General features: G+C 46.2%; 1 protein-coding gene across 3 annotated transcripts; it reads left to right on the forward strand.

The window, feature by feature from the left end:
• Window positions 1–1,314: 1,314 nt before the first annotated feature.
• SLC39A13 (solute carrier family 39 member 13) lies at window positions 1,315–27,415 on the forward strand. Of its 3 annotated transcripts, none has more exons than XM_037900232.2 (10): window positions 1,315–1,598; window positions 8,702–9,004; window positions 9,579–9,692; window positions 11,597–11,718; window positions 13,850–14,002; window positions 21,687–21,776; window positions 22,476–22,526; window positions 22,794–22,926; window positions 23,041–23,140; window positions 24,698–27,415. In XM_037900232.2, exons 2-10 carry the CDS (start codon window positions 8,734–8,736, stop codon window positions 24,771–24,773), a joined length of 1,110 nt encoding a protein of 369 aa, XP_037756160.1. In that variant the 5' UTR covers window positions 1,315–1,598; window positions 8,702–8,733; the 3' UTR covers window positions 24,774–27,415. The 3 variants fall into 3 exon arrangements, with proteins under 3 accessions (XP_037756160.1, XP_043404575.1, XP_037756161.1); XM_043548640.1 differs by lacking the exon at window positions 1,315–1,598 and adding an exon at window positions 1,743–2,113; XM_037900233.2 differs by lacking the exon at window positions 1,315–1,598 and adding an exon at window positions 1,751–5,020.
• The last annotated feature ends 23 nt before the right edge of the window (window positions 27,416–27,438 follow it).

A 27,438-nucleotide genomic window follows, 5' to 3' on the forward strand; every position in this document is an offset into this window, starting at 1 on the left:
ATTCACTGGTGAAGTGAAAGGCATTATAAGAGTGCAAACTAGAGTTGTTCATCTCTCCAGAATGTGTACATGGGGAAAAAAGGGAAGTTCCCCCATGAACCAGACATCATGAGTTAGGGAGCCTTACAGAAAGCAATATAGCAATGCTCTGCAATCATGATCTCTAAGGCCAGAGTTTATAGTGTAGTCACTACAGCATTTGGGACCTGTGCAGTAGTATCTATTTTATAAATATTTCAAATATGCCTCTCTGGAACTGAATCCTCCCCACCACTAAAATCCATGCCCATGTGTGGCTTTCACACTGAGAATCCATCCTGCCTGCTAACACATGTCCAGCTGAACTGGGATCCACCACTCTAGCTGAACTCCAGCAGGGCCCCTCCTACTCCGTCAGTAATCTACCTGTCCCACCCTAGCCCATAGGAGCTGTGCTAAACTGCTCTCTTCTGGGAGGCGAGGCATTCGCACCACTCATGTCCAGCAGGCATAAAAACCTCTTCTGATTTTGCCTGATGGATCAGTGTTTTGCTTCCAGGAAAGAAAGTGCAAGTTTTATGGTGAAAGCAATTTCCCTCTCTCCTAATTAATAACAACAGACCAAGGCCCACAGGCTGGGGAGGAGAACAGAGCTTAATTGAATTAAAAGGGGGTCCTAATGACTAGGGTCAAATTAGCCAGCATCACCTTTTCATCCTGGGGAACTGAAATGAAAGAGGATTTTTTATAGCAGGCTCTGGCTAGTCCAGCTCCCACCATACACTCAGCCCTTTTAAAAACATCTCAGATAAAGTAAGTATGTTCTTCTTTTCCTCATTCAGTTGTCTGAAGTACAGAAAAGGTTGCTTGTGCGAGGCCTGGGAGCTTCAGTGTAGGCTGCAGTGCCATGTAGGCTCATTATTTATGAGCTGATGGAGGCACTGGGCAGCCAGTGGGTGACATTTGCAAGTGGCCTGTGGCAGAGAATTGAGAGTGGGGTGGGAGGCACTTGGAGATGGGTCAGCCCCAGGGCAGGGAACTCTGACCACCTCCTCCAGCCCTGGGAGTCTCTGAGCGCAGCACCTCTAAGACAAGACAACGGTGATCAGGGCCGGACAAGGGCAACTTCCCCTGCAGGGGACAGCCATGGGGGCGCCGCTCATGCGGCCCCAGTGGGAAGTCAGGGGGTTTGTTGTGATTCTCTCCAGCCCCCAGCAGTGTGGCCTCAGTTGTGTTAGAACATTCTGCGCCTGCGCGAGTTTTTGCCGTACCGAAATAGCTCTGCGCCGGCGCGATCTGCCCCAAAACTTGCAGCCGGAAGTTCCTCGGAGTTCCTGTCCCCTATGCGGGTGGGGGTGCAGCGGGAAGGAAGTGTGCTCGCCTCCGCTGTCCCCCAAGGGCGACGTGACGGGAAGCGTCCGCTGCCCCAGCGCTCCCCGTTGCTGGGAGGCCGGAAGTGTGCGCTGCGGAGCTCTGACCGGGGGAGCAGTGACTCTGGTTCCGCGGGGGATGGGGCCGACGTGGCTGGTGCTGGGAGGCGGGGCTGAGGGGCCAGCCGGGGAGTCCCGAGCGGCGCCGCGGCTGGATGGCAGGGGCAGCCCGGAGCGCGCCGCCGCACGGTAGGTGGCCGCCCGCGGTGGGGAGCGGGCGGGACGCGGCGCTCCCCCGGGCTCCCCCCGCCCCTGGAGCCCCGGCCGGGCCGGCGCCGATGCCCAGCGCCCCCACCCAGGGGAGGCGGGTCCCTGCGGCCGGGCCCAGCCGGCAATAGAGATGGTCCTCGCGGAGCCGAGAGACCGAGCTCCCGGGTAGGGACTGTCGGTGCAGCGCGGCCCCCGCGGCTGGGCTGACAGCGCCCGCTGGCTCCTGGCAGCCGTCTGGCACCGGCGGGACTCGCGGGACCTGCCCCGGCTCAGCCCGGGCCGCTGGTCTGGTGTCCGGAGCCCCTGAGGGGCAGCGACGGGAGCCTGCTGCAGGAGAAGTTGCTTCCTAAGCCTGACTTGTGCCCAGCCCCAAGGGCTGGTGTGCCTGGCGCTGCGCGCCTGTCCACGGGCCTGCGGAGGTGCCCCTGGGCCGCAGTAACGTTAAACCCTCTTTTACACTCTGCCCAGCGCTTGGCCTCGGATGTCTGGGGGCAGTGAGTTTCACTGGCTAATTGGGTGTTGTGTAAAAATATTTCTTTTTTCCAGTTTTAAATTTGCTGCCCTTGGATTTCATTGGCTGTTATCTTGTTCCCGTGTTACAGGAGAAATGAACAGCACGGCCATACCTGATCTTGCTTCACTGCACCATTCAATATTTTATATGCCTCTTTCAAGAATCCTTTTTACTCATCTCCTTTTTACAGTAATAACTGTCTTTGGCTCTAATAATTTTCATCTTCCATGTCTATTTCTGCTATATCCTTTTGGAGATAGGGTGATGAGAGTGAAACAGTATTACAGGAAATGTATACCACTGATCTATAAATCAGCTCAAATGGCTTAAATCTGGCAAAGTTATAAATAACTGAAAACAGGTCTTAGAGTCAAAGGTGTCACACAACTTAATCTATAGTGTGACTACCTTTGTCACATTTAATAATGGAATGATAACATTTGCAGGATTTTCAGTACCATACTATCAATCAACTTGTTTGCTTTCTTCACTGCTGTTGTGCATTCACCTAGAGAACTTCATTGCGCTGTGTATAGTGACAACACAGCTCTTTTCCCTGAGAGCTTTTATAATTTATAAATTTAATTTATAACCTAGTAAATCGTATGAGTTGATCAAATCATCCTTTCCGATGTGTATTACTTAGATGAAATTCAGTGCTGACAAATTCAGTCATTCATGGTAAGATTGCTGTAGATCAGTGGTTCCCAAACTTTAACAACCCGTGAACTCCTTTCACTAAAATGTCAAGTCTTGTGAACCCCATCCTAAAAATGAATATTTCCAGGGATTTTCTCCCTTACCTCAGCATAAATTATAAAAGCAGATCTTGGAAATATAAAATGTTTTTATGACATGCTTATTACACACAATTATTATTTATCATTACAGTATTTTTATTACATTATGAAAACAGCAACACTCTTCCAAGAGCTCACTTTTGTAGCTTGTATCAGTTTTGATTAAACCTGTTATAAGACAAGGCTCCTATCAGAGGTGCCAGTAGGAAAAAGGGGTGCGGGGGCACTGCTGGAAAAGTGGGGGGCCTGCAGGGGCCACCAGAAAAAAAGGGGAGGGACCCACGGAGGGTGGTCGTGCCGACGCGGGGGCAGCATCTGACCCTCGTCGCCCCCCAGTACTGGTGCCTCTGGCTTCTATGTTTCATCAAGGAGTATCAGATGTGAAACAGCATGAAGCCAACTCCGGTATTTAAGAAGCCAAAGAGTTCCTCCTACACAAGCATTCAGGTCTTGAGCAGTCCAGGCAAACAATGCACGTTACAACAAAGCTTAAACTTTTTCTTCATAATAATTTAAAAACAACACTAGCAGTCTATTTAATTTTAAAAACAGTAAAAAATATCCACCTCCCTTTCTATTTCATATAAGGAGTCTTGAAGTTTAAATCGCCTCAGCGTGATAGATATGCTTGCTTTGATATGCTTAGCTCTTGGAACTCCCCAAGGGCTGCTGGCCCCGTGCTGCTTGGGGTCCCTATGGACAGCTCTGTCTGCCATTAGGGAATTTTTTCCTGAGAACCCCCTGTAACATTTTGTGAACCCCCAGGGGTTCACGAACCACAGTTTGGGAACCACTGCTATAGATGTTTCTTCCTTTTAGATAAAAATTGTATCTTCAGGAATGCCATGTAGGGCCTTATGTTCTGAATATATTAGCTAACGTGTTCAAAATTTAGTTATAGTTGATTTTGAACACATTAGCTAATATATTGTAGGGTTTTTTTTAGTATGTGTTAGCTGGTGGAGAAAATCTAGTGGCGAGCTCATGATGATGCCTGTTTATGCTCTAAGATAAATGTTATGAAGGCTCTAAAATACTCTTGCTCCAGGGCCTGAGGCTGATTGCAGGGTTGGGTCAGGAAGAAATCACACCTATCCCTGCGGGGTGAGGTTGATTGCCAAGTTGGTTTGGGAAGACATTTTCCTGTCCTTTGGGGGATGAGGCTTATTGCTAGCCTGGGTGAGGTCAGGAAGAAATACCCCCACCTCAAGCTACTCTATGGTTCAGTTAGGCGTTTTTGTGGGTGGTTTCACCACATTTTCCTCTGAAGATTCCAGTATTGGTTGCAGTTAGAGATGAGATCCTGAATTTGCTGGACCTTGGACTTTTCTGTGTTATATCTTGTGTTCCTAAGCCTGCTACCCTTCTTAGCTGTATGTATGCAGCTTTTAGTTGTGGGTATTGTGATGTTCACATGTATGTATGCTTTGCAGAAAGAGATGCACTCCATAAAGAGAGATGCGGTTCTGAATAGAGCAAGATATTCTTATGTGAGAGATCCTAGGGAAAGGGAGAGTACTCTGAAGTGCTTTGGGCTTCTCAGAAATGGCATGTGGTTGAGAGGTAAACTCCTGAGAGAGAACAAACACTGGGGCAATTAACTAGAAACTGGAGAGCCTGGTAAACCTTGTCAGAAGTGTTGGGGTTTTCAGTAGGAGGTTACTGCAGGGCTGATGGAATGAGGCTTTGGGAGAATTTGCTGGCTGCTGTTTCCATTTCCTCTTTAGTGAAATAACTTTTCTGTTCTGAGCAGTGTTCCACTGTGGCTCCATGAACAGGCCATGGGCTTCCAGGGAAAATAACTATACAAGTTCTTTCCAAGCATATTTAAAGTGTCATCATGATGGAACGTGGGCTTGTGCCAAAAAGCCGCTAAAGCTGCGTTGTCTGAAAGGGCAGAGCTACTGGCTGTGAGGGGGAGGAGGCAGGAGCAGAGTGAACTCACTGCCACGCACAGACCACTTGAGAGTTCTTTGGAGGTCTGGGATGAACTTTCCAGGTGCATTGCTTGAAAACAGCTTGCAGAAAGAACTAGAAGGCTTCTTCAGCTTCAGCAGGGGACTCCGGCAGTTTCAGGAGCATCTTGTGTAAATATTTGGTTTTATCTCTCTTTCCTTTCTCTGACTTGCAGTAGATTTTTATCTTGGTGTGAATCTGCATTTCTGGTTCTGTTTGCATTTTCATAGAGACTGCTGCAGAGTCTGCTTGCTGTATAAGTGCCCGGGGAGGAGGCCAGACTCTAGGCTTGCACACTGGGAGGGGAAATGTGATTCATTTTCATGCTTTGAATTCAACACCCCACCACTGCCAGGAGTGAGTGAATGGCAAAATTTCCACCCCTCTTTTCATCTTTCACTTTCTGTTGTGGCATCTGTTATTCCTGTGCTGGGAATACTTTTAGCTAGTTCAGTCATACGCTCTACAGCTGTGATTGAAAGGGCTAAGCAGAGCTAACCCTCTTCAGTACTTGGATAGAAGACCTCCACAGAACATGTTGGTGTCACAGAGAGTGGTACTTATGATTGTGTAAAGGGCACTTTCTCCTTTAAGGTGGTCCTGACCCCAGTATGATGGGGTGCTGTGCTGTTGGAGCTACTGTCTTTCAAATTAAGTGTTTAAATGAAGCCCTGACCATTTGGGACTGTTGCATATATTGAATCCATCATCCACTTTTCCACAGGAACAATACAGATCTGCTTTAAATCCCAGTACACCTGGTGCTTTTAAAATTCTGCCCCATTGTCTTAGAGCATCTGAGATCCTCTCTGTCTCTCTAATTGTTTATCTGGCTCCCATTGCTGTGGTAGCTGAGCGCCAATGATAGGGGAAAATCGCAAAACTAGAAATGTGATGTGAACCTGTGACTTTAATGACACCATGATATATCTTCCTCCATTCCCCTGAGCGCTTTGGTCGTAAGGCAGTGTGGGGTCCTGGCTGCTCACTTCCTTGCTTTTAGTGGTATATTTGAGGTGACTGTTTAGTCTGGCTTTCCCCGTAGGTAATGTGCATTTAGAGACTTCACAGGCATTGTCTGCTCAGAAGTCTATAGCAGTGGGATACAGAATCAAGGAGACTATGGAGCTATGAATAGCAAGCTGTAAAGCAGAGGCACTATAAACTGACAAATGCTGGGATTGCTCCAAGCATCTTTCTGGGCATGGAGGTAGATATGGGTCAATTGTTGTGTGCAGTCCCTCACTGCTTTGTCATAAATTCCTAACAGCCACCATGTAGGAGCTTGGAGGAATATGCGGGGGTCCCTGTGCTACCAGAAAAGGGACTTGAGAGCCATGGGCCTCTTCTGACTTACCTGGGAGGATGTATAACTTCCTTCTCTGGTTTTATTAAGAAGAACAAACCCTAAGTCTCAGACAGTTAATTGACATGAGTGGAAGTAAGAGAATCTGGTTCTGCTTCTGTTGTCCCTTAAGCAACTGACATCTCTTCTGGAGAAGCAATTCTAGTCTCCCTAGTCATCTGCCTAGACTTCTTTCTAGAGCAAATCCTGCTCAGAGATCCACAGTCAGCTGCGATCCATGCTTTGAGCTTTTGGGATTTGCTATTTTCCCCTCAGACTCCTGTCTCTAAACAGGATTTTTGTTGTTTAGACTAAGTGGAGCTTCAGGTGTCCAATTTATTTGCCATTTGGTCTCGGGCAGATGCGGGACCCTCATTTTGGTGGTTGCAACCCAGTAGGGCCTCCCCTTGTGTGACATGAGCTGTGGTGGCAGCTTCTCTTCCAGCCTGATCTTCTGCTGTGGTTCAAATTGTGACAGTGCACACACACAGGATAACAACTGTACAGCAGAAGTGGGAATGTGAGGGGTTAGGGCCTATTCCAATGTTCCTCATCCAAGACAACACAAACTCTGATGAAAGCAGTTGTTTTGTTAGGATTGTTCTTTGCCTTAGCTTAGGCCCTTCTGCTTAGTACTGGGGCCAGCCCAGAGCTCTGCTACTTGGGATCTGCCCAGCATGGCTACTCTCTTGGTATAGGAAGCTATTATTTTCCAAGCTCTCACCCTGCCACTAAGGACACCAGTTTCCATTAGCATAGAATCAGACTGGAAAAGGTGCTGAACACTCTGGCAGTTTATAACAGGAAATACTGTAAATGCAGACTCCCTTGCAGTTGGTTTAGTAGAGAGAAGATTGTGCTCTATACTTCCCCTAATCTCTAGCTATTTCTGCCCTAATGTGTGTGTGAAACCTTCAGCTCACTATGTACTCATGCAATGGGAGGATGCCTAGTCAGATACTAGATGGTTAAAGCTTTCAGAACTCTCCCCTTTCTGGGAGGGTTCTCCAGGCCCCTTAGTTTTACAGTTGTTGTGCAGGGCTGTAGCTGAAAGAGACCTAGACTGTGTAAAGGAAGCCAGATGGCATGGAAGCGTCCCAGATGCATTCCATTGACAACAGGAGGTTTGCATCTACGCAACTGGGGTGGGAACCACATCTGACACAACTTCTTCTCTCTGTGGTTCTGTCATTAACACTTACCCCAAGCATTAGCCAGTGTCTGATCGCTGGGATGACTGTGAAGACCTGACAGTTTGTCTGTCGTCAGGACACTAAGCAGAGCTTGTGGATTTTAGATGTGTGGTTTATAATCCTTTGATTCTGCTGGAGATAGTTGTGTTGCATAAATCTCCTCATTGTGATTGCTGAGGGCCCTGACTGGAATTCCATCACCCATCACATGGCAAAGCGCTGGCATTTATGCCTGTAACAAGTGAACAATCTCTAATCTGATTCCCAGTGACACTCCTTGTCAGGGAGAACAGGGATTTTCAGAGTATTTATGAGATAGTTGGAAGGAGAACTTCTCCCTGAAAATTAATACGGTTCTCAGTCTCAAGAGGTTTGCTATCTGGAGATCAGCTATGATCAGAGAAGTTTTCATCCAACTGGCAGGCAGTTTGTTCTTGGAGCAGGACTTTGATCCAGCAGGACATGAAGCCTTTTGGTCCCTCTCATTATAGCTACTGCAGCCCAGATGTACTAAAATTACTCCCCTTTAAAAGGTGAACTGAAGATAATTTTAAGAAAAATGCCTCAGCTGAGGGGTCTGAGAGCTTGTCTAGACCAGAAAAACTTGCTCCAGTACGTTGATGTGCAGACCCCTAAAGTAGACACACTGCTTCAGTGCCACTTATTGCACTAATCTTCTAGCATGTCTCCATTGGGGATTTGCATTTGTGTAGTAACACTGATAGTGCAGTATGCCAGCCCTGCCCCCAAGTATAGAGAGAGCCTCTGCTCCAGTATATCCCTAAAATCACCTCGTTACCTTTTTATCTTTATAGCTCCATTATACAAGGGCCTTGTTGAAGCCCACCTGGGACAATGTATCCTACAGGGAGGAAACTTTGTCTAGGGGTGCAGTTTGAGCAGCAGAGACTCTGGAGAAACCAAGTGCTAAGGGAAGGTGCAGGAGGCTGGACTCCTTCCCATGACAGGCGGAGACTGAGGGACCAAACAGGCATTTTCACATGTCAAATGATAGAGGATGTCCCCGCCCTCCAGTCAACTGCTCAAATCCAAGAAACTGAAACTAAGAAGAAACAGGAAGAAGAGAAAAATATGGGTTCCCTGTGCAAAGGGGAATATATGTGGGAACCAAGCTACTCAGGAAGGGAATTGAAAGACAGAGGATATATGAGTTTGAGGCCATGATTTCCTCCAGAAGGGAACACGGACTCTGAGGGATGAGCTGGGGGTCTTGCACTTTCTCTCAGAACTCAGCTTTTTCTCCTTCCTTTCAGAGATTGGCCAGCCAGGCTGAAGCTGCTCAGCGATGACAGGGCAAAGGTTTCTGCTTCATGGGACGCTTGCCTTGTTTCTGCTCAGCGTCCCCTGTGAAGCCCAGGAGCTCCCAGTGGGCAAGGCCACCACCGGTGCCAGTCCTCTGTGTGAGAAAGAGGCCGAGTCCTGGGGAACTTTGTTCAGTGGGGAACGACTGGATGCTTGGATCTTTTCTCTGATTGGTTCAGTTATGGTGGGGCTGAGTGGAGTCTTCCCCCTGCTGGTAGTTCCCCTTGAGACAGGAACTGCCCTGCAATCAGAAGGTAAATCTTCTTTCTGGCTTTTTATTCCTGATGCCAGTCGTCTTCTCCCTCCCTCCCCCCCAATAGGCAGTGACTGAATGGGGCAATGGTCGTATGCCTAACCCAGGAGCTGGGATCTTCCTGGTGCCCTGAAATGCAGGCACAGTCCACTCCTGTTATAAGATGGGTGACTTGTGCCATTCCTAAAAATGGGGCAAGTAGTCCCCTAGCTGAGCGTGGGGTTCTGGGACTTCAGGTGTAGAGCTCATACAAGGAGCATCCTCTAACTTGGATCCTGAGGGGGGGAATGCTCACATCATCCTCCACTTCCCTGGAGTACAGACTCCCCTCACCTAGGCCCCTTGAATGTACAGTTCATGCTCTGAGCCTCACTGCCAGGGCACAAGGTTCTGAGGCACAACACCACCCACAGCTCGCTCAGGGCGATGAAGTGCCCTGGGGTCTGTGTCACACGCAGTTCATTTCCCTCCTCATGTTCCCTGGTAGTTCAAGCTGCAAGGCCTCCTGATTTGGGTGTCTCTCACAACTTGTCAGGAGTGGTCTGGGCTGTGATTGGCATTTGTTTGTTTTTCAGTGGGATCCAATCGTTTGAAGCAGCTGTTGAGTTTTGCAATTGGTGGGCTTCTGGGGAACGTATTTCTGCACCTCCTCCCTGAGGCTTGGGCCTACACCTGCAGCGCCACTGCAGGTAATACCTGGCACTGTATTAATGCCCTGAGCACCAGAGCCAGCCCCAGGCACTGGCTGCTATGCTTTCTTGTGAATCTGCACCATGCTGCTTTTCTTAATGTTCCATCTCTCTATGTAGGTGCCTGATGGGCTCTAGGGAACCTTTGCCTTTCTCCTGGTACTGCTCCTGGAGCCGCTGTGAATCACTCCCCCTCCATTCCCTACCTTGGTACAACAGAGCCCAAATCTGTTGACCACCTAGGTTGTGCCTGAGGAGAAGTGGTGGAAATTGACAGTCCCTACAGTTCTTGGGTGGGGAGGAAAGCAAGGTGCAGCTGGCAGAGTTCCAACTCTGCCAGAAAACTGAGCACCACGGCTGGGATGGCCCTGGTCTGCCCTGGGATAAAACTTGGGACACAACTAGCATAGCTCCCTTCCGGTAGCTGTTTTCTAAAGGGCCCATGGAGACAAGTAATAAATTATGTTTGCACATGGGCACACTAATGTCGTGAGAAGCGGAGTGATGCTGAACCCTGTGGGCCAGGGATCGGCAACCTTTGGCACGCAGCCGGCCAAGGATCGGCAACCTTTGGCATGTAGCCCACCAGGGCCGGCCCTGTTTGTTTACTTGCTGTGGCTGCAGGTTCAGCCGATCGCGGCTCCCCCTTGCAACGGTTCGCCATTTCAGGCCAATGGAGGCTGCGGGAAGCGGCGGCCAGCACTTCCCTTGGTCCACGCCACTTCCTGCAGCACCTATTGGCCTGGAGTGGCGAACCGTGGCCAGTGGGAGCTGCAATTGGCCGAACATGCAGATGTGGCAGGTAAACAAATCAGCCCAGCCCGCCAGGGGGCTTACCCTGGTGGGCCACGTGCCAAAGGTTTCTGATCCCTGCTATAGGCGGTAGCTGCTCAGTAAGAAGAGAAACTTTTCCTGACTCTTCTGGGAACAGTGCTGCAGCGGGCCAGATTTCTGTCATCTCCCACCAAGGGCTGGATTCCCACTGATCTCTGCCTAAGGAATTGTGGAATCCATTCCTTCCTGAGAATGTAGGAGATAGAGGAACAGCCTGGATTTCTCATAATCTGTTATGTGGCACCTAAGCGGTGGAAATTCAGAATCCCTCTGCAAAGCTCTGTTTCTCCTCTGGTTCTTTCCATCTTCACTGCACAGGCAGGATCAGCAGAGCCCGGTGCCTTGGGCCCCCAGTGACTGCGCTGTCTCTGCTGCAGCTTATTCACTTCTCTTGTTAGTCTTTTCTCTTGTCTTGAGCTTCCAGGTTTGCATGCCCTGCCTGGGTCACATTTCTAATGCTTTTGCCTGTCCTATTGCTGGAGCAGTCTTTGCGCCTGCAGTCAGGCCAAACAGATAAGGATCTGACAATCTCAGCCCTAATTGAAAGGAACATGTTGTAGCCTTGGGCTAATAACTTCCCCAGGTGTGGTGTGATGGGGAAGATCGGTATTTGGCTCAGCTTCCCAAAGCACAACCTTCATGTCTGTACGTGCTACTCACACAGGCTCAGATGCAGGATTTGTGCTGATACAAGCATCTTTGTAGCCTCCGGTAAGAGATTTCTGCCTTGCTCACCTTTGCACAGTAATTTATGGAAGGGAGGCTTAGGAGCTGGGCTTAGAAGGCTCCTGAGAGTACCCAGGAGACATGATAGCCTCCGTTGCTGGAGTATTGGAGATGTGGAGCCTAGTTTCCCCCTTGCCCTAGGTTCGATCAAGGATGAGCAGATGAAGCGAATAGGGTTTTCTGCAGGGTCTGTCTGTTCTGTGCTTCTCATAGGACTAAAGGAAATGCTTTCTGCCCTATATTCTTGTCTCAAGTCCCTCAGTCACAAGCTGCATTGTACTGGGGGTGAGGCTTATCATTCAGGAACTCCAACAATGCAAACAGAGATCTCTTTTGCTTTCTAGGAGGTGGGCAGAGCTTGCAGCAACAGCAGCTTCTTGGCCTCTGGGTGATCATTGGCTTCCTGACCTTCCTGGCACTGGAGAAGATGTTCCTAGAGAGTGAGAAGCAAGAATGGCCCAGCACAGTGAGTGGGTGATGAAAGGGGAAAAGTTTCCATACAAATACTGCACTGTAACAGGGTACACACTGCTCCCCTCTGGATTCAGCCCCTTGGCCCGTCTCCTCCGTGAATCAGGGACACTCCAGTCTGGTGGAACATCCGTCGTCTTTATTCATGATCAGTTTCCCACCACCAGTTTCCAACTATATACAGGCTTTACAACTGCTTGGCCTACCACAGGCCTGGACAACAACAGACTTGGAGGCTCCTACTTCCTCTGAGCCTGGCCTCCCTCTCTTAGTCTCTGCCCCCACTTTCTCTCATTTCCTTCCAGCCTTATAGCTCCTGCTAATGAGGCTGGCAAGTGTGGTCAGTTACCAGGCAAATCCGTTCTCCCTGATTGGAGCTGGAGTGGCAGGAGCTGATTAAGGGCTTCTCCAGCAGTACCCTGACACATGCACTAAACCCTATTACTCTCCCCTCCTGGTAGGCTCCTCAGGGGAACCTGGAGCTGTGATTTAACTCAAAGCGTGGTTTGGGAGGCCAGCAGTGCTGGGCGGAGCCATGTGACTGGGCACTTGCTCCATTCTTCTGGAGCTGGGAAAGGAGACCTTTCATCTCCAAGCTAAGGTCTTACCCTATGGGTTTGGCAGGCATTTCTTGCCCCTGGGTTTTGGATTTTTTAAATTAAATCAGATTTATTTTTTTATTTAAATTATATTTATTTTTTCCTTTTAAAAAGAAATCTGTTTAAAAAGAAATCTGAATTATATGTTAAGGCTTAAACTTATTATAGTCTCTTTAAAATATTTTAAATAAATATGCTGAATCCAAGAGTATATATCAAAAACTTTTTGAGTTAAAAGCTGCTTTTTTCTATAAAGAAAGAATCGGGGGAAAATGTTTGAGGTCAAGCTTTATAAATATGGCACATCAGTAGTAAATAAGATTCACCATTTTCTAATATACTAATTATGTACAATGAATAAGAATCTGAAAATATTATGTTGTTGCTTAAATAAATGTGTGTAGTTATAATATACCCTCATAGCGAGCAAAAAAAATCTAGTGTAAAGGCTCTATTTAGTTGTGAATCACCATGTTTTAATGGTTATGTCAACCAATGAAAATGCACCTTTCTTTAGAAAATAACTGAAGTACAAATGGAAACATTGATTAAAATAGATTATTTAAATTGAGGCTTTCCTCTTGGTGACTGATTTAAATCCACCATGGTGAGAAGAAGAGGTTCCCTGGTATTTCCCTGGGGTAGTGGGAATTATCCTCACCACCACTCTGGGCCCTTTGACCATGGGATTGGCTGGTCACAATGGACGGGTCTTGTGATTGGCTACTTTATGTGACATAGTGGATGAGGCAGGAGTCACCTAGCAACAAAGGGACAAATGGTCACTCACAAAGGGATGAGAGGTCAGCTCCAAAACTATGCAAATGGAGCATAAAGTGGCCAGCCCTTGGCAATCTACAGACTTTCTGGGCGGCATCTGAACTGTGCTGGGCTCTTGTTAGTCCCATCCTTCTAAGTAAGAGAAAATGAGACCACACACTGAAAAGAGTTTGCAAAGAACAGCTAAATGTGACCCGTAAACCTGAGTGAGTGTGTGGAGCTGATACACCTATCCCAGCCCTGTCTCCTAACTTTCTCCTTATTATGTGGTACTGTGGGGTCTGATGTCCCCCTTTCCATGATATACAACCTTGTTATAGAGTCCCATTATATTCTTTACACTGAGGACCAAATGTTATTTTTTTGATCCCTGGTCCAGTGCACTTTAGCAAACTTCACTGCTCCTGAAGAATTTGTATTGGGTTTAGAGTGTTTCTAGCCCTAGCAGAGAGATTTGACGTTAAAATAATGTTTTTCAGATTCCTTTCTTGCTTCCATAAGTGCATGTCAGTTTTTAGCTCAGCTACCTAAATATATGAATCCCATTTCATAAACTTGAATAAAGCCACCCAGAAATCTATTCCATTTCTGAAGGCTGTGGTTACTAGATTTGAGGCCAAAAACACATTCTGTTTGGGCTTTAGGGAGGGAAGGATTAAGGATAAAGGGAGACTTTCTAGGCCCCTCTTCTAGTCACACTCACTGTTGGAGGTTAGAAGTGGTAACAGTTGTTTCTCTCTGATTCAGGGCAATAATTCCAAAGCACCTTCCAGAGGGACTCCAAATGGAAACAGCTTCTCCCTGCAGAAAGTAGCAGGCAAAGTCCAAAGAGCAAAGACAAACATGGCTCAGTGTAATGGCTCCTCTCTCTCATCTCGCCCACCGGATCAAAGAATCAAGGTAAATGATCAGCAAGCTGAACCCAGAGTGCAGAAGGAGGGAGTGCAGTGTCCTACACCTGCTCCCAGGTGGAATTGCCGTTATGTGTTGAGGACGGAGAAGTTTGAAATTCAGCCAGAGTAGTGCAGGGCTTCTGCATTGAGGGTCGCTGAAAACCTGGTCTGGTGTTTGTGGACAGAGCCATTCACAGAAAAATGTTGAAAGTTTAAGAATGAATTGTTTAATTTAACCATATCTGAAACATCCAGGAGCCTGGAGCAGACTGGACAACTCTTTCTAAAAATTCCGTACACAGTTACATCAGGGTTGGAAAGGAAAACTGTCAAAAGTCAGGAAAAGCCAGTTCCTATGTCTTCACAATGATAATGCTCCTTGTGCATATGTTACCCCAGTGCTATCTTCAGTGAACTCATCAGACTGTCTCAAATAATAGTCTGAGAGCATGGGGTTTTTTGACTATCCTCTCATTATTTTCATTCTTTCATACGTGTGTTATTTTTAGTTTCTTTATTGACATACACTTTTTTTGTGCTGATTTCTTTTTTCTTAACATCTGTACTGTAATAATTTAGCAATTTGGGGACTGAGGCAATTAACTACACAGCTAACTTAGCTTAGTGACTTTTGATGGTTTACGTATGAAAGAAAATTTTCACTCTTTTATTATTTGTGTTACAGACACATCTATAGACTCCAGTCAAGGATCAGGACCCCATTGTGCTAGACACTGTACAAACAGTAAAAGAGCATACCTGCCTCAGAGAGCTTACAGTTTAAGTTTTTAAGGCAACATGCAACAAATGTCTGACTAACTTTAGAGAAGGAAGTGAGAGGGTAACCATAAGATGTGGTTACATGGGCTGGCTAGTGCACAACTTAATTACACTCAGTTAAAAGCTTCTTATAAACTCTTCCCTTTCCTCTTTTAATTCTGTTTCCTTTTATTTTAAATCTCTGCTTTTGCCTATTTCTTAATTTATTTTGCTGCTCTTTGTTATCCTTTAATATGTAGGATGCTATGTAAATCTAGTTTACTAAGTACTTTTCATGTTTGTGACTTTCACATGCTCTGGTGTGTGCACAGGTTGGAAGATACTACTTCAGTGTGTCTAAAGGTGAAGAAAAATTGTATGATGATGTGCCAGAATTTTAAAGGAAATGGGATGACCCGGGTATCTACAGGCTGATTAGCTTGGTATCAATCCCATGCAAAATCATAGAAAGGCTGATGTGAGACATAATCAGTAAAAACTTAAAAGATGGTAGCATAGTTAGTGCCAGCCAACTTGGTTTTATGGAAAATAGGTCTTGTCAGCAAAACTTGATGTAATGTTTGATTATATCACAAGTTTTATTTATAAAAGTAACTGTGTTGATATAGTGTTCTTCTGTAAGGCATTTGACTAGTCCCAAATGGCATTCTGATAAAATTAGCAATATACAAAATTAATGTAGCCCATATTATATGGATTAAAACAGTTTAACTGATCGATCATAAAACGTAATTGTAAATGGGGAATTATCATCCAGTGGAAGTACAGTCCATCAGGGATCTATTCTCAGCTCATTGTTTAATATTTGTATCCATTATCTGAAAGAAAACATAAAATCATTGCTAGTAAATTTGCAGATGACACAAATTGGTGGAGCGGTAAATAATTATGAGGATAATTTAGTTATACAGATCAACCTGCATCACTAAGTAAGGTGGGCTTATTTGAACAGCCAAATGCAAGGTCATACATCTAGGAACAAAGAGTGAGGGGTCACACTTAATGGATGGACTGTATTATAGAAAGCAGTACTCAAGGGCTATGGTAGATAATAAATTAAAAATTAGCTTCTGTTGTGGTGCTGTTAAGAGGGTGAACACAGTCCTTGGATCTATAAGCAGGGGAATATCTAGTAGGAATAGGGAGGTGCTGTTACCTCTGTATACAGCATTAGTGAGACCATAACTGAAATACTGTGTCCAGTTCTGGTGCCCAGACTTCAAAAAGAAGACTGAAAAATTGGACAGGGTTCATAAAAGAGCTACAGGAATGATATGAGATCTGAAAAATATGTCTTACAGTGAGAGACATATAATCTCAGAGGAGGTTAATAGATTACTTGATCATGGTCTGTCAGTACCTACATGATGAAGAGATTTCCATTAGTGGATGGCTCTTTAATCTAGCCAAATGAGGCATAACGCAATCCGATGCTTGGAAACTAAAACTAGACAATTTAGGATTAGAAATAAGGCATAATTTTTAATGAGGTTAATTAACCATTGGAACAACTTACTTAAGGATGAGGTAGATTCTCTACCACTTGCAGTCTTTAAATCAAGACTGGATGTCTTTCTAAAAGATATTCTATAGCTCAAACATAAAGTGTGGGTTTGACACACAAATTATCAGGAGAGATTCTTTGTCATGTGTTACAGATGAGATGGTCGTAATAGTCCCTTCTGGCCTTAAAATCTGTGTATTGGTTTTGAGAGAGTCTGTGGTCATATTATGAAAGTCCTTGTTGTAGTAATGAGTATGCATAAGGGGGCAGTTAATGCTATATGTGCAACCTTAATTATGGTGTTTCCTGACTTCTAAATCATATGATCTTAATGTTCTCCTTGTGAGACTTTTTTGTATGGAGTTCCTGTGGTGGTTTCATACGAGTTGTTTTCTGAAGAAAATACTGGCCAAAATGGGGAAAGTACCATAAAAGGGAGATTTGACTCTTCAGGACTCCAAAGCTCTGTAGGCCACAACAAATTGGCAGTAATGCATTTAAATCAGAACTGTAACACTTTATCTAACCACTGCCTATACAACCTCTTCCACCTTAGAAGCTGTGTAGATGGGGAAGGTCCTTTACCCTGGCCGAGAGTATAACACGCACAGGAGGGGAACCCTAAGATGTGCAGGATGCCTTCCTCAATAGCTTTGCTCATGAAAAAGTCTTTGGAACACATCCCTCCTCTCCTTATCAGGCCCAGGGGCTCCTACTGATCTGCAGCAATATGTTCCAGTGCCTCGGTACAAGAGAACTGTACCATGAGCTGATAGTCTTTCTCCAGCTGCACTCTTCATGAGCTTAGAGAATATCCTGTGGTGCAGTCTCCGTACGTAAGTGTCACAGGCTCATAACTGTCAAATCAAAACAGAGTTTCTTCAGAAAACCCTGGCTTCACTTCTCTTCAATGACAGTTTTCACCCGAGCCATTGACAAGAAAAAGTGGCCATGTTTTAATCAAGTGGATTTGTTTTCTCTGTTCCTATTTGCTGAGAAAGTGTTGTGTGTGTTTTGTTTTTTTGTTTTGTTTTGCTTAAACTTAAATGAATAATTACCACTCCCCTTTGGGCAAAGCCCAATCCTGGAAAATCTTGGCTTGAAAAGGAGAAAAAACTTCAGACAGTTATCCATGACTGAAAATGGGATGAGAACAGAAAGTGATTTGCATTCATGATTCTCGAGACACTGCTGCATCCACTTGTTACGGTAATGCACACGTAGAACTTGCTTTTGCCTGTTGGCTTTTTCTCATTTTACACTCTTTTCTTGGCATCTGTGATTTTTCCTCCCCCCCCGCCCCGGTGCAGATTTTTCTAGTCTGTGTTTCTATTTTCTTTCCCAGGTAATTCGTGGGGGTTGATTCTGCTTTTCTCCCATAATTACTTTTATTTTCTTGTTATGTTTGGTTACAGTTAACATGCAAAAACAATCTGTTTTAACCCTGTTTTCACATGCTCATAATCTTCTAAAACATTCATCTTCTGAGCTAAAATTTTTCCAGGCTTGATCTCTGCCCAAATAGGTGTTTCGGGTTTTTTTTGTTTGTTTTTGTTTTTTTTTAAGTTTGAGCAAAATCACTTCAGCTAGCTTTGAAATGTATGTGTTCCACTTTTACTGAAAATTCAGCAGCAGAACTTTTAAACCTGGCTGGTAATTAGGCCTCATTATTAACTTCCGACCCCTTATTCTCACACTTAGTTCATATATGTACTGCTCAAAGTTCTGAATATTTGAAAAGACATGCTGAGCATGAGTAGTAGAAAATGTCTCTAAATAATTTTTACGTGGAGAGACAAACTTCCTGGTTGCAGAAAACACTACCCGAGAACAGGTGACACTAACCACTTGCTCCCCCCGTGGAAGTCTTCCCAGTCGCACACATGTTGAAGGTTGAAAAGCCCTGGGAAATATCCAAACCACCACCTGCAAATCAGATATGTGCCCATCTTGGTTGATGAGGGTCAAAGAACAATAACTTTGTCCAATGCTAGCAGAAATGTCTGCTCAATGTCTCTTTCAGAGAAGTAAACGTGCCAGTCCTTTTGACAAGCAAAGTTGTTTGCTTGATCCTCAAAAAGCCAACACTAAATGCAGAAAACCACTTGACCTCCCGTTCCTAGCAAAATTGTTCAAACCAAAAGTAACTGCCGAACTCCAGCGTGTGACATCTGTGAATATCCTTGATGTTTCACAACCAGACTTCAGATCAGGACACAGTACAGACACCCCTCGTAGCACTGCTAGGCAACCTCTTAGCAAAAGAGAGAGGTCATGTCTCAATGTTCATACTGCTTGTTATCTCTAACATTCAACACAGTTGACCATAAGTTACTGTTGACCTGCTTATATGATACAGCTGAAGTAGATGGCCCACCTCTACAGGACCCAGACAGTGGTGATAGGAATCTGTTCCTCTTCTCAAAAGAGTCTTCACCTACAGATTTCTTCAGGGATCTATCTTGTTCCCTGTCTTCTTAAATATGTACATAAGCTCACTTGGAGAGGTAGTGAGACACCATGGGTAGACTGCTAACTAACAGTACTCAGCTACATATCTAATATTCTACACACACAGCCAGTGCTATCACAGGGGTGTCCCAAGGGCAACAGGAGAGCAGCAGATTCAAATTCAATCCAGGGAGACTGAAGTGAAGCTGGTCAATAGGGGCAATGTTCTGAAGAATTAACTGAGTCACTGGCTTTTCCTTTCATCAAAGGCATCTTCACCCCATTCCTGTCAAGGTGGCATAAAGCCTCAGGGATTTGCTTGATTCATCAGTAACGCTGGATGTACAAGTAACTTCAGCTCTACGATATAACCGCATTTGCTCCAACCCTTCAGACAGAGACAAACACCTACAAGATCTCTATCAAGCGTTCTTAGAACTACAGTACCCACTTGCTGAAGTGAAGAAACGGATTGACAGAGCCAGAAGAGTACCCAGAAGTTACCTACTACAGGACAGGCCCAACAAAGAAAATAACAGAACGCCACTAGCCATCACCTTCAGCCCCCAACTAAAACCTCTCCAACGCATCATCAAGGATCTACAACCTATCCTGAAGGACGACCCATCACTCTCACAGATCTTGGGAGACAGGCCAGTCCTTGCTTACAGACAGCCCCCCAACCTGAAGCAAATACTCACCAGCAACTACACAACAGAACCACTAACCCAGGAACCTATCCTTGCAACAAAGCCCGTTACCAACTATATCCATATATCTATTCAGGGGACACCATCACAGGGCCTAATCACATCAGCCACACTATCAGAGGCTCGTTCACCTGCACATCTACCAATGCGATATATGCCATCATGTGCCAGCAATGCCTCTCTGCCATGTACATTGGTCAAACTGGACAGTCTCTACATAAAAGAATAAATGGACACAAATCAGACGTCAAGAATTAGAACATTCAAACACCAGTCGGAGAACACTTCAATCTCTTTGGTCACTCGATTACAGACCTAAAAGTGACAATTCTTCAACAAAAACAGACTCCGAGAGACTGCTGCATTGGAATTAATTTGCAAACTGGATACAATTAACTTAGGCTTGAATAAAGACTGGGAGTGGATGTGTCATTACACAAAGTAAAACTATTTCCCCATGTTTATTTCCCCCTCTCCCCCCACCCCCCTGTTCCTCACACGTTCTTGTCAACTGCTGGAAATGGCCCACCTTGATTATCACTACAAAAGGTTTTTTTCCCCCCGCTCTCCTGCTGGTAATAGCTCACCTTACCTGATCACTCTCATTATAGTGTGTATGGTAACACCCATTGTTTCATGTTCTCTGTGTTTATAAATCTCCCCACTGTATTTTCCACTGAATGTATCCAATGAAGTGAGCTGTAGCTCACAAAAGCTTATGCTCAAATAAATTTGTCAGTCTCTAAGGTGGCACAAGTCCTCCTTTTCTTTTTTCAGTGACAATAAATGCCTCATGCCTTCTTCAGCTTGTTAGAAGGCATTGCCTTTTCCTTGGTCAAGGATCTGGTCGCAGCAATCCACATAGTGATCAGTCTTCTCCAAAGTGGATTACCATTAACTCTGTGTTTGGTCTTGAAGGCAGAAGTAATGCAGAGGCCCTGTCTTATGCATAATTTAGCTGTCAGACTCAACAGGCTGGGCCACCATCACCACATGCTCCAGTCCTTCTTCTAACTCTTAATCTGCCTCCATTGCCAATTCAAGGCCTTGGTCCTGATCTTCAAAGCCAGCAATGGATGAGATCCCATCTACACCAGTGACTGCATCTCCATCCATGACCCACCAAGGCAACCGTACTCCTTTAGGATTATACAACTCAAAGTACATGAGAGCAAGAGATAGTGCTCAGTCAAGTGGGTTCAGCTATGGAATGAGCTTCCAAAAGATTTAGACTAATCTAGAGCATGATCACCTTCGCGCATGCCTTTCCTGTGATAACGTTTTCCCACTAACGAGATTGAGATGCCTTAAGCAGTTCCCTAGAACCACAAAAGCGCAGAAGACTCCATGAAGTCCACTAGAGACATTGCTATGTAAATTGAATTAATTTGTGCAGAACTTAAATACTATAGTGGTGGGCACTATAGAAAGCCCTAAAACAGAGATGGAGACAAGCCAGTGTGGGGGCAGCAGGTGGGCACTTGCTTGTAGTTGTTCAGAAGTGTTTATCAGTATATGTCAATAGGCGGCAGCCAACCTTAAAGTAGGTCCATCAGAATTGAAATTGACTTCTTTAGGGGCTGTTAGCACTTTCCTTTGATCGGTTTCTTGTTCTTTAAGAAAAAAAATCTGCAGAATTCTTGTTTTTAATGTTTTTAATATTTAATGCAATAGTTAAAGTTTTTAAGCCACAAAAAGTAAATTTAAGCTTCCACCAGCAGCATTAACTCTGCTGCTTTGTACCTCCCATGTCTTGCATGGGAGACATTTGACAAGTTGTATATTAAACTATGCAGTTGACTAGAAAACAGACTCTATTTATATTAGAACCCAGTCACTTATGCAAATTTGTGGGCACCATCTGAAATCTGTTGTTGCTTTACAATTGGATTTATTCCTCCAGACTGCCTTCCTGCTCTTCCCTTTCTCTAGTAAGCTTCTTTCTCTTCTTTCTTCTCTCCCTGTCTTTAGAGCTCTTTCTAGGCTTGTACCTCTCTTCCCCTTCCCCACTAAACTGGAATTCTCAACCCTAAGGCTCCCTCTGTCTGCACTAAAGCTGAATGTGGCAATACAGTGTCCTGTCTGAAGCACAGACATGGGGTTTAAGCCATTGACCAGCCCTGCCCCACCGTGATTCACCTGCTCTTAGAGTAGGTAATTGCCCGTTGGCTGTACCTGATGCTTCCCCCTACCCTGAACCTCATCAAATTCCCTCACTCATGAATGCCTCTGACTTCCCTCTGCAGATCAGTGGATACCTTAACCTGTTGGCCAATACCATTGATAACTTCACACATGGCCTGGCGGTGGCAGCCAGCTTCCTGGTTAGCAGAAAGGTAAGGTTTGTGCTGCACCCACCTGCCAAACCGGAGATCAGGGGGAACCCTTCTCTCAGCTGTAGTGTGTGCCTGCCTGCCAAGTAAAGGACTTGGGGATCCCTTCCCCAAGGGGTAGCTGCCAAGATAGTATTGTGCTGGAGAAAACAACAGGGAGCAGCCCTGCTTGGGACATAACTTTTCTGGCTCTAATGTTTCAGATCTGGGAGACCCTTGGCCCCTGCATTAGGCATGCATGGGCCAGGTCGTTATCTCATATGTCTCTATAGCAGGGGTTGGCAACCTTTCAGAAGTGGTGTGCCGAGTCTTCATTTATTCACTTGAATTTAAGGTTTTGCGTGCCAGTAATACATTTTAATGTTTTTAGAAGGTCTCTTTCTATAAGTCTGTAATATATAACTAAATTATTGTTGTATGTAAATAAGGTTTTTAAAATGTTTAAGAAGCTTCATTTAAAATTAAATTAAAATGCAGAGCCCCCTGGATGGTTGGCCAGGACCCGGGCAGTGTGAGGGCCACTGAAAATCCGCTCGTGTGCCGCCTTTGGCACACGTGCCATAGGTTGCCTACCCCTGCTCTATAGTGAGCACTTAACACAGGGCAGCCAGAGTCCATTCACTCCAGGGGTGGGAGTGATGTAGTCTCTGCATCACTGAGCTGAGAGACCATTTCCTAATAGACTTTTCCCATCTTCTGCAGGTTGGGCTCCTAACCACTATGGCAATCCTACTGCACGAAATCCCACATGAGGTGAGAAGGGTCTGCAGCCTGCTGCCAGGGGAGCTGGGAAGTTAGGACCTGGTCTGAAGCAGAACAGCAGTGCTCTGTCTGCAGGAAGAGGGCTGGCGGGGCTTACCTCTGCTCTGCATCATTCTTCCCTTTCCTTGGAGGATCTGCTCCCTGCCGAGTGCTGGTGTTCACCCATCATGTTCCTAGTTGTGCTATCTCCTTTGTTAATGCTGGTCTCTGTGTTCAGGAGAGTTAGGATCGATAACCACTGACTCTGCTTTCCCATAGGTAGGAGATTTCGCCATCCTGCTCCGGGCTGGGTTTGACCGCTGGAGTGCAGCCAAGATGCAGCTTTCCACAGCTTTGGGGGGAATTCTAGGAACCTGCTTCGCAATCTGTTCTCAGTCGCCTAAAGGGACAGGTAAGGCTCACTGGGGCTGCATTGAGGAATGTGTCTGCTTGTGTGCCTACTTTCCTCTGTCTGTTCTCCTGTATCCCTTCTCATTACTAATGGTGATTTTCACTGCATGTGCAGGGGAAACCATAGCTTGGATTCTCCCATTCACCTCCGGGGGATTCCTGTACATTGCCTTGGTAAACGTTGTGCCTGACCTCCTAGAGGAGAAGAATCCCTGGTAAGTGGCTCCATCGTGGTTATTCGTATGCTGGTATGGCATTTCTGCTGTGGTGGTGGGAGAGAACATGGTGGTAAAGCCTCTGTTCCTGGGAGCAGGTGAGCACTTTCTCCCCAAATCCCGTGAGAGGTGAGATGGTATCTAGCAGAGTCTGCTGTGCTGTGCCAGGTACTCAGCTTCTGGCCGCAGCCTATCTCTAATATAAAGTGCTGGCTCCTGAGCATGTTAGATAGAACAGATTCAGTCTAGGCTGTTTAGCCAAGCGCCTGACCTAACGCTGTCCTCAGGGTATCTACTCCTTCCCCCATCCCTAATTCGGTGCTTTGCTGAATTGACATTGGGGGGGTATAAAACAAGCAATCAATGCCAATTTGATACTGAATACTGACGGAATTCATCTGTTGACATGAATGCATTCAGCTCCCAGCAAAGCCAGTGTCACTTCCAATTATTTTTTAACCCTCTGATCTTTGAGAGTTTGCCACTGCAGGGATCTAGGGACCATTCTCTTTCAGAGGATTAGCAGGTTATTGTGACTTAAGATTTCTCAGTCACGTTCCATTATGATGGATTTTTAATTCTTCCCATTGCACTCCGCTCCCTAGATTTATTAATTTCCCAACATTTGTTTTCCCAAAATATAGTCTTTTGTGCTGCTGCCATTCAGTGACAAACCGCAAATCTCCATTCATTACTGTCATTCGTAGTACCCATCTTCCATAGAACGATCACTATATCCTTACCACTTCCAGTATCCAGCCTTGTCTCCTGTTAGAGTGGTTTCTCAGACCTCTCTCTGCCACACAGAAGGAAGTGTTGTGAATATCTTTCCTACTCCTGGAGGTGGCTCCCTTGCCCATGTGCATGTCCTCACTCAGACAACAGCCCCGGTCCATGACCGTTCTAGAGGGGCAGAGTGCATAAGACAGTGTGGGGGGGCAAACTTTTTTTTGCCTGAGGGCCACATCAGGGTTCTGAAACTGAATGGAGGGCCGGGTAGGGAAGGATGTGCCTCGCCAAACAGCCTGGCCCCCTCCCACTTCCTGCCCCCTGCCTGCCCCCTTAGAACCCCCGACCCATCCAACCCCCCTGCTCCTTGTCCCATGACCGCCCCCTCCCGGAACCTCCCCGCCCCTAATTGCTTCCCCCAGGACCCCACCCCCTATCCAACCCCCCCTGCCCCCAGACAGGCTCCCCGGGACTCCCATGCCTAACCAACCACCCTCTGACCCAACCCTCTCCCCGCCCCCTTACCATGCCTCTCAGAGCACCAGGACTGGCAGCCACGCCGCCTGGTCAGAGCCAGCCACGCTGCTGTGCTGCCTGCCAGGAGCTCGCAGCCTGGCCGCCCACAGCACTAGCAGCACGGTGAGCTGAGGCTGCGGGGGAGGGGCCACAGCAGGGAAGGGGCCGGGTGCTCAAGGGCCAGGCAGGATGGTCCCATGGGCCACAGTTTGCCCATCTCTGGCATAAGAGATTGGACTCCTGAGTCCCTGTACTTGTGCAGATTGGGACTGGTTCCTGGCCCATTCTGACTCTCTCTTGTTTCTTCCCCAGGAACTCCCTGCAGCAGGTCCTTCTCCTGTGCACAGGCATTACAGTCATGGTGCTGCTCTCACTCACTACAGAATGACCTCCACTCAGACGACCTCATGCTGCCTCCCAGAGCTGCATTGACTTTGAGCTGTTACAAAGCAATAAGGAACACTAATGTAACTTCCTGTGTGTGCGCTTGTGGGTCCAGCTGCTAGTGAGAGAGGCAGGTGAGAAAAAGAGGGAGTCATTGGGGATGCTGGACTCCGTTCCCTGGCTCTTCTATCCCTGCTCTGTTAAAATCACACAAACCAGGGCTTCCAATGTTGGTGTTTTATGGAGTGAAAGCTTTTGAGGAGCAGAAATGAACCGAGAACCTGTTCCAAGAACAGACTGTGTCTCATCCTGCAGTAAGAACAAGTGTTGGAACTGCACATCTTAAGCTGCTCAGTGAATAGGACAAGATCCCTTTATCTGGCAAAGAAGGATTTACCTGCTAGTCCAGGCCCAGAGAGAAAACAATTCCCCAAAGCAGCAGCAAACCACCAACATTCCCCAGTGCAGCCTACCTAGCAGGAGCAAAGGTACTATCAAAACCACGTAGTTAGATAGATGTGAGAAGGCCCCTTCCCACTCAGCCCTCATTTATCAGTAGAAAAATGGGAAGGTGTCAGCCTGGACAGTCTGCCTCTCTGAGTTCCTCTGCCTTAGCTTTGAAATCAGGCCTAATACTTGGGGCAGGTTGGAACAGGAGGTTATATAGCTTAGCCTGAAAGCTTCTGCCTTTAACCTTAACTCCTCTGTTTAGAGAACTTATCCCCTCCCCTGTTCAATACAGCCTAGGTACATATTTGAGAAATGGTCAGCAAATGTTTCCTGTCATCCCAGGTCATCAACTCGCCTGTATCTGGGGAAAACCTGCTCAGTCACTGCCCCCCTCCTAAGGCCTCTCATCAGCAGGTGGAGAGTGAGCAGGGCTTGGACTCTGGCCGCCACCAGAGGAGGAATGGGGGGAGGAATGGAGGAGAGAGAAAACACTGACTGTATATAGAGAAAGGGCAGTGTAGAGAAGAAAACATCATGCGTGTGTGAAAGAGATGGATAGGGGCAGTGTTTCTCAAGGACCAGTCCATGAGATCTCCCTGACACAGTTTAGGAAGGCAGCAAGCCAGTCCCTGGTAACAAAAAGGTTGAGAAACACTGGAAAGGGGAACCTGCTGGTGAGAAGGATGAAAAGTGAGTCTGAAATCACTATGGCTGCAAAGCTGGGAGAAGGAATCTGAGTGTGACTGTGCCCTTGAGTTTAAGTCATGTGGTGTCTGGGATCCTATTTGATGGCAGTTTAACCGACTAGTAAAACTAAACCTAAAAATTCCTGGTTTTGGCTGGTGGGGATTACAAACTCTGACAACCCCACCTCCTCTGGAATGTCAGAACTCCCTAAACATATGCACAATTGCTTAGGCCTTACCTATAGAAGAAAATTGTACTGATTTGAATTAAATCTGTTTAGAACCAATGTAGTTAGTTTAATGCTACCTCCTTGTGTGAGGCACAAAATAAGAGTCCACAACAAGGTGTTCTGAATCCTTCCTGTTCCATCAGACATCACATAGGATACAAATAAGCTTTGCCATTAACCAGGGGTTGCATCAATTTAACTAAATCTGGCTCTAAATTGCTTTTGTTAAATAAATACAGCTTTCTTGTGTAGCTAGGGCCTTTTTGAAAAGGGCTGGCTCCTGATGCTGTTCAGGACATTTAGGGCTCTAGTGAGTGGCCAGGTTGCTTAGGCAGTAACAAGCCAGAAGCGCAGCCTAGAGCAGGTTGTCCTCATTTCCTTTAGAGCTCTGAAAATTTTGACTATTTCCATGTGATAGCCTGAGAGCTTCTGCTTGCAACATTCTCTGCAGAAGGGCCAGTGACTAAAATCCCTGCAGCTTTCCTTACCTGTCCCTACATTACCAGCTAGACCTGTTGGAGCCATGAGGGAGGCTGTTTCAGTACAATGCTCTGTTTCCCCTGGAAAGTTGCCTTCCCATGACAGCTGCTTCCTATATCATCCAGCTGCTGTGAGCTCCAATCAAGCATTCACTCTCTTCTTTTCAGGCATCAGAGATGACCCCTAGCCCTTAAGTACTCAGAGAGGCCACAAGATACCAATTCCACCACAGTGTGGCTAGTTTACCTGGGGGTAGGAGCTACAAAACCTCTGATGTGGGAGCCTGGAAGAAGCAAATGTATGTACGCCCAGTACTTCCCAAGAGTTTGTGTTAGGTGAAAATCAGGTTGGCATTTTTTAAGTTGAGGGCCTAGTGTATTGCAGGGCTTAGTGCCTGGGCCTTGGTGCTGTTGCATCAGTGCTAGGTTTGGCTAAGAATGTAAACCACAGCAGGGATTCTGCTCAGTGTTCAGGAATGTGCAGTGGGTGACACTGAAGCATTAATCACGGAGCTGTGTCTTTTGGCTGGCAGCCCAAGCCTGGACTGAGTCTGCAGTTCCTGAGAAGCTGCACCCACAGAGGCAGCACAGGGCCTTGAAGAGCGATGATTAGCTGCTCCACTGCATGCTGTGGGAGGGAGGTTGTTAGCCACTCCACTACATTTGTCACTTTTGGAAATGCAGAAAGAATCCTATTTTCTAGCTCTATTTTTTCAGCTACTCTTGTGCATTTTCCCATTCATCTGTATTGATCTGATCTGTGTGGAGACAATAGAGATGAAATAAATGGTTCTGAGTGTGGGTTTGTTTTTCTTGGTATGGAA

This window comes from Chelonia mydas, chromosome 6 (assembly GCF_015237465.2).
Source record: "Chelonia mydas isolate rCheMyd1 chromosome 6, rCheMyd1.pri.v2, whole genome shotgun sequence".
NCBI lineage: Eukaryota > Metazoa > Chordata > Testudines > Cheloniidae > Chelonia > Chelonia mydas.

What these genes read in the sequence shown, in the direction of transcription:
- SLC39A13 (XM_037900232.2), top strand. Translation starts at nt 8,734, where the DNA reads ATGACAGGGCAAAGGTTTCTGCTTCATGGGACGCTTGCCTTGTTTCTG. An exon ending in CACCTGCAGCGCCACTGCAG is followed by an intron (nt 9,693 to 11,596) that starts GTAATACCTGGC and finishes TTTGCTTTCTAG; the next exon opens with GAGGTGGGCAGAGCTTGCAG. An exon ending in CTAGAGGAGAAGAATCCCTG is followed by an intron (nt 23,141 to 24,697) that starts GTAAGTGGCTCC and finishes TTTCTTCCCCAG; the next exon opens with GAACTCCCTGCAGCAGGTCC.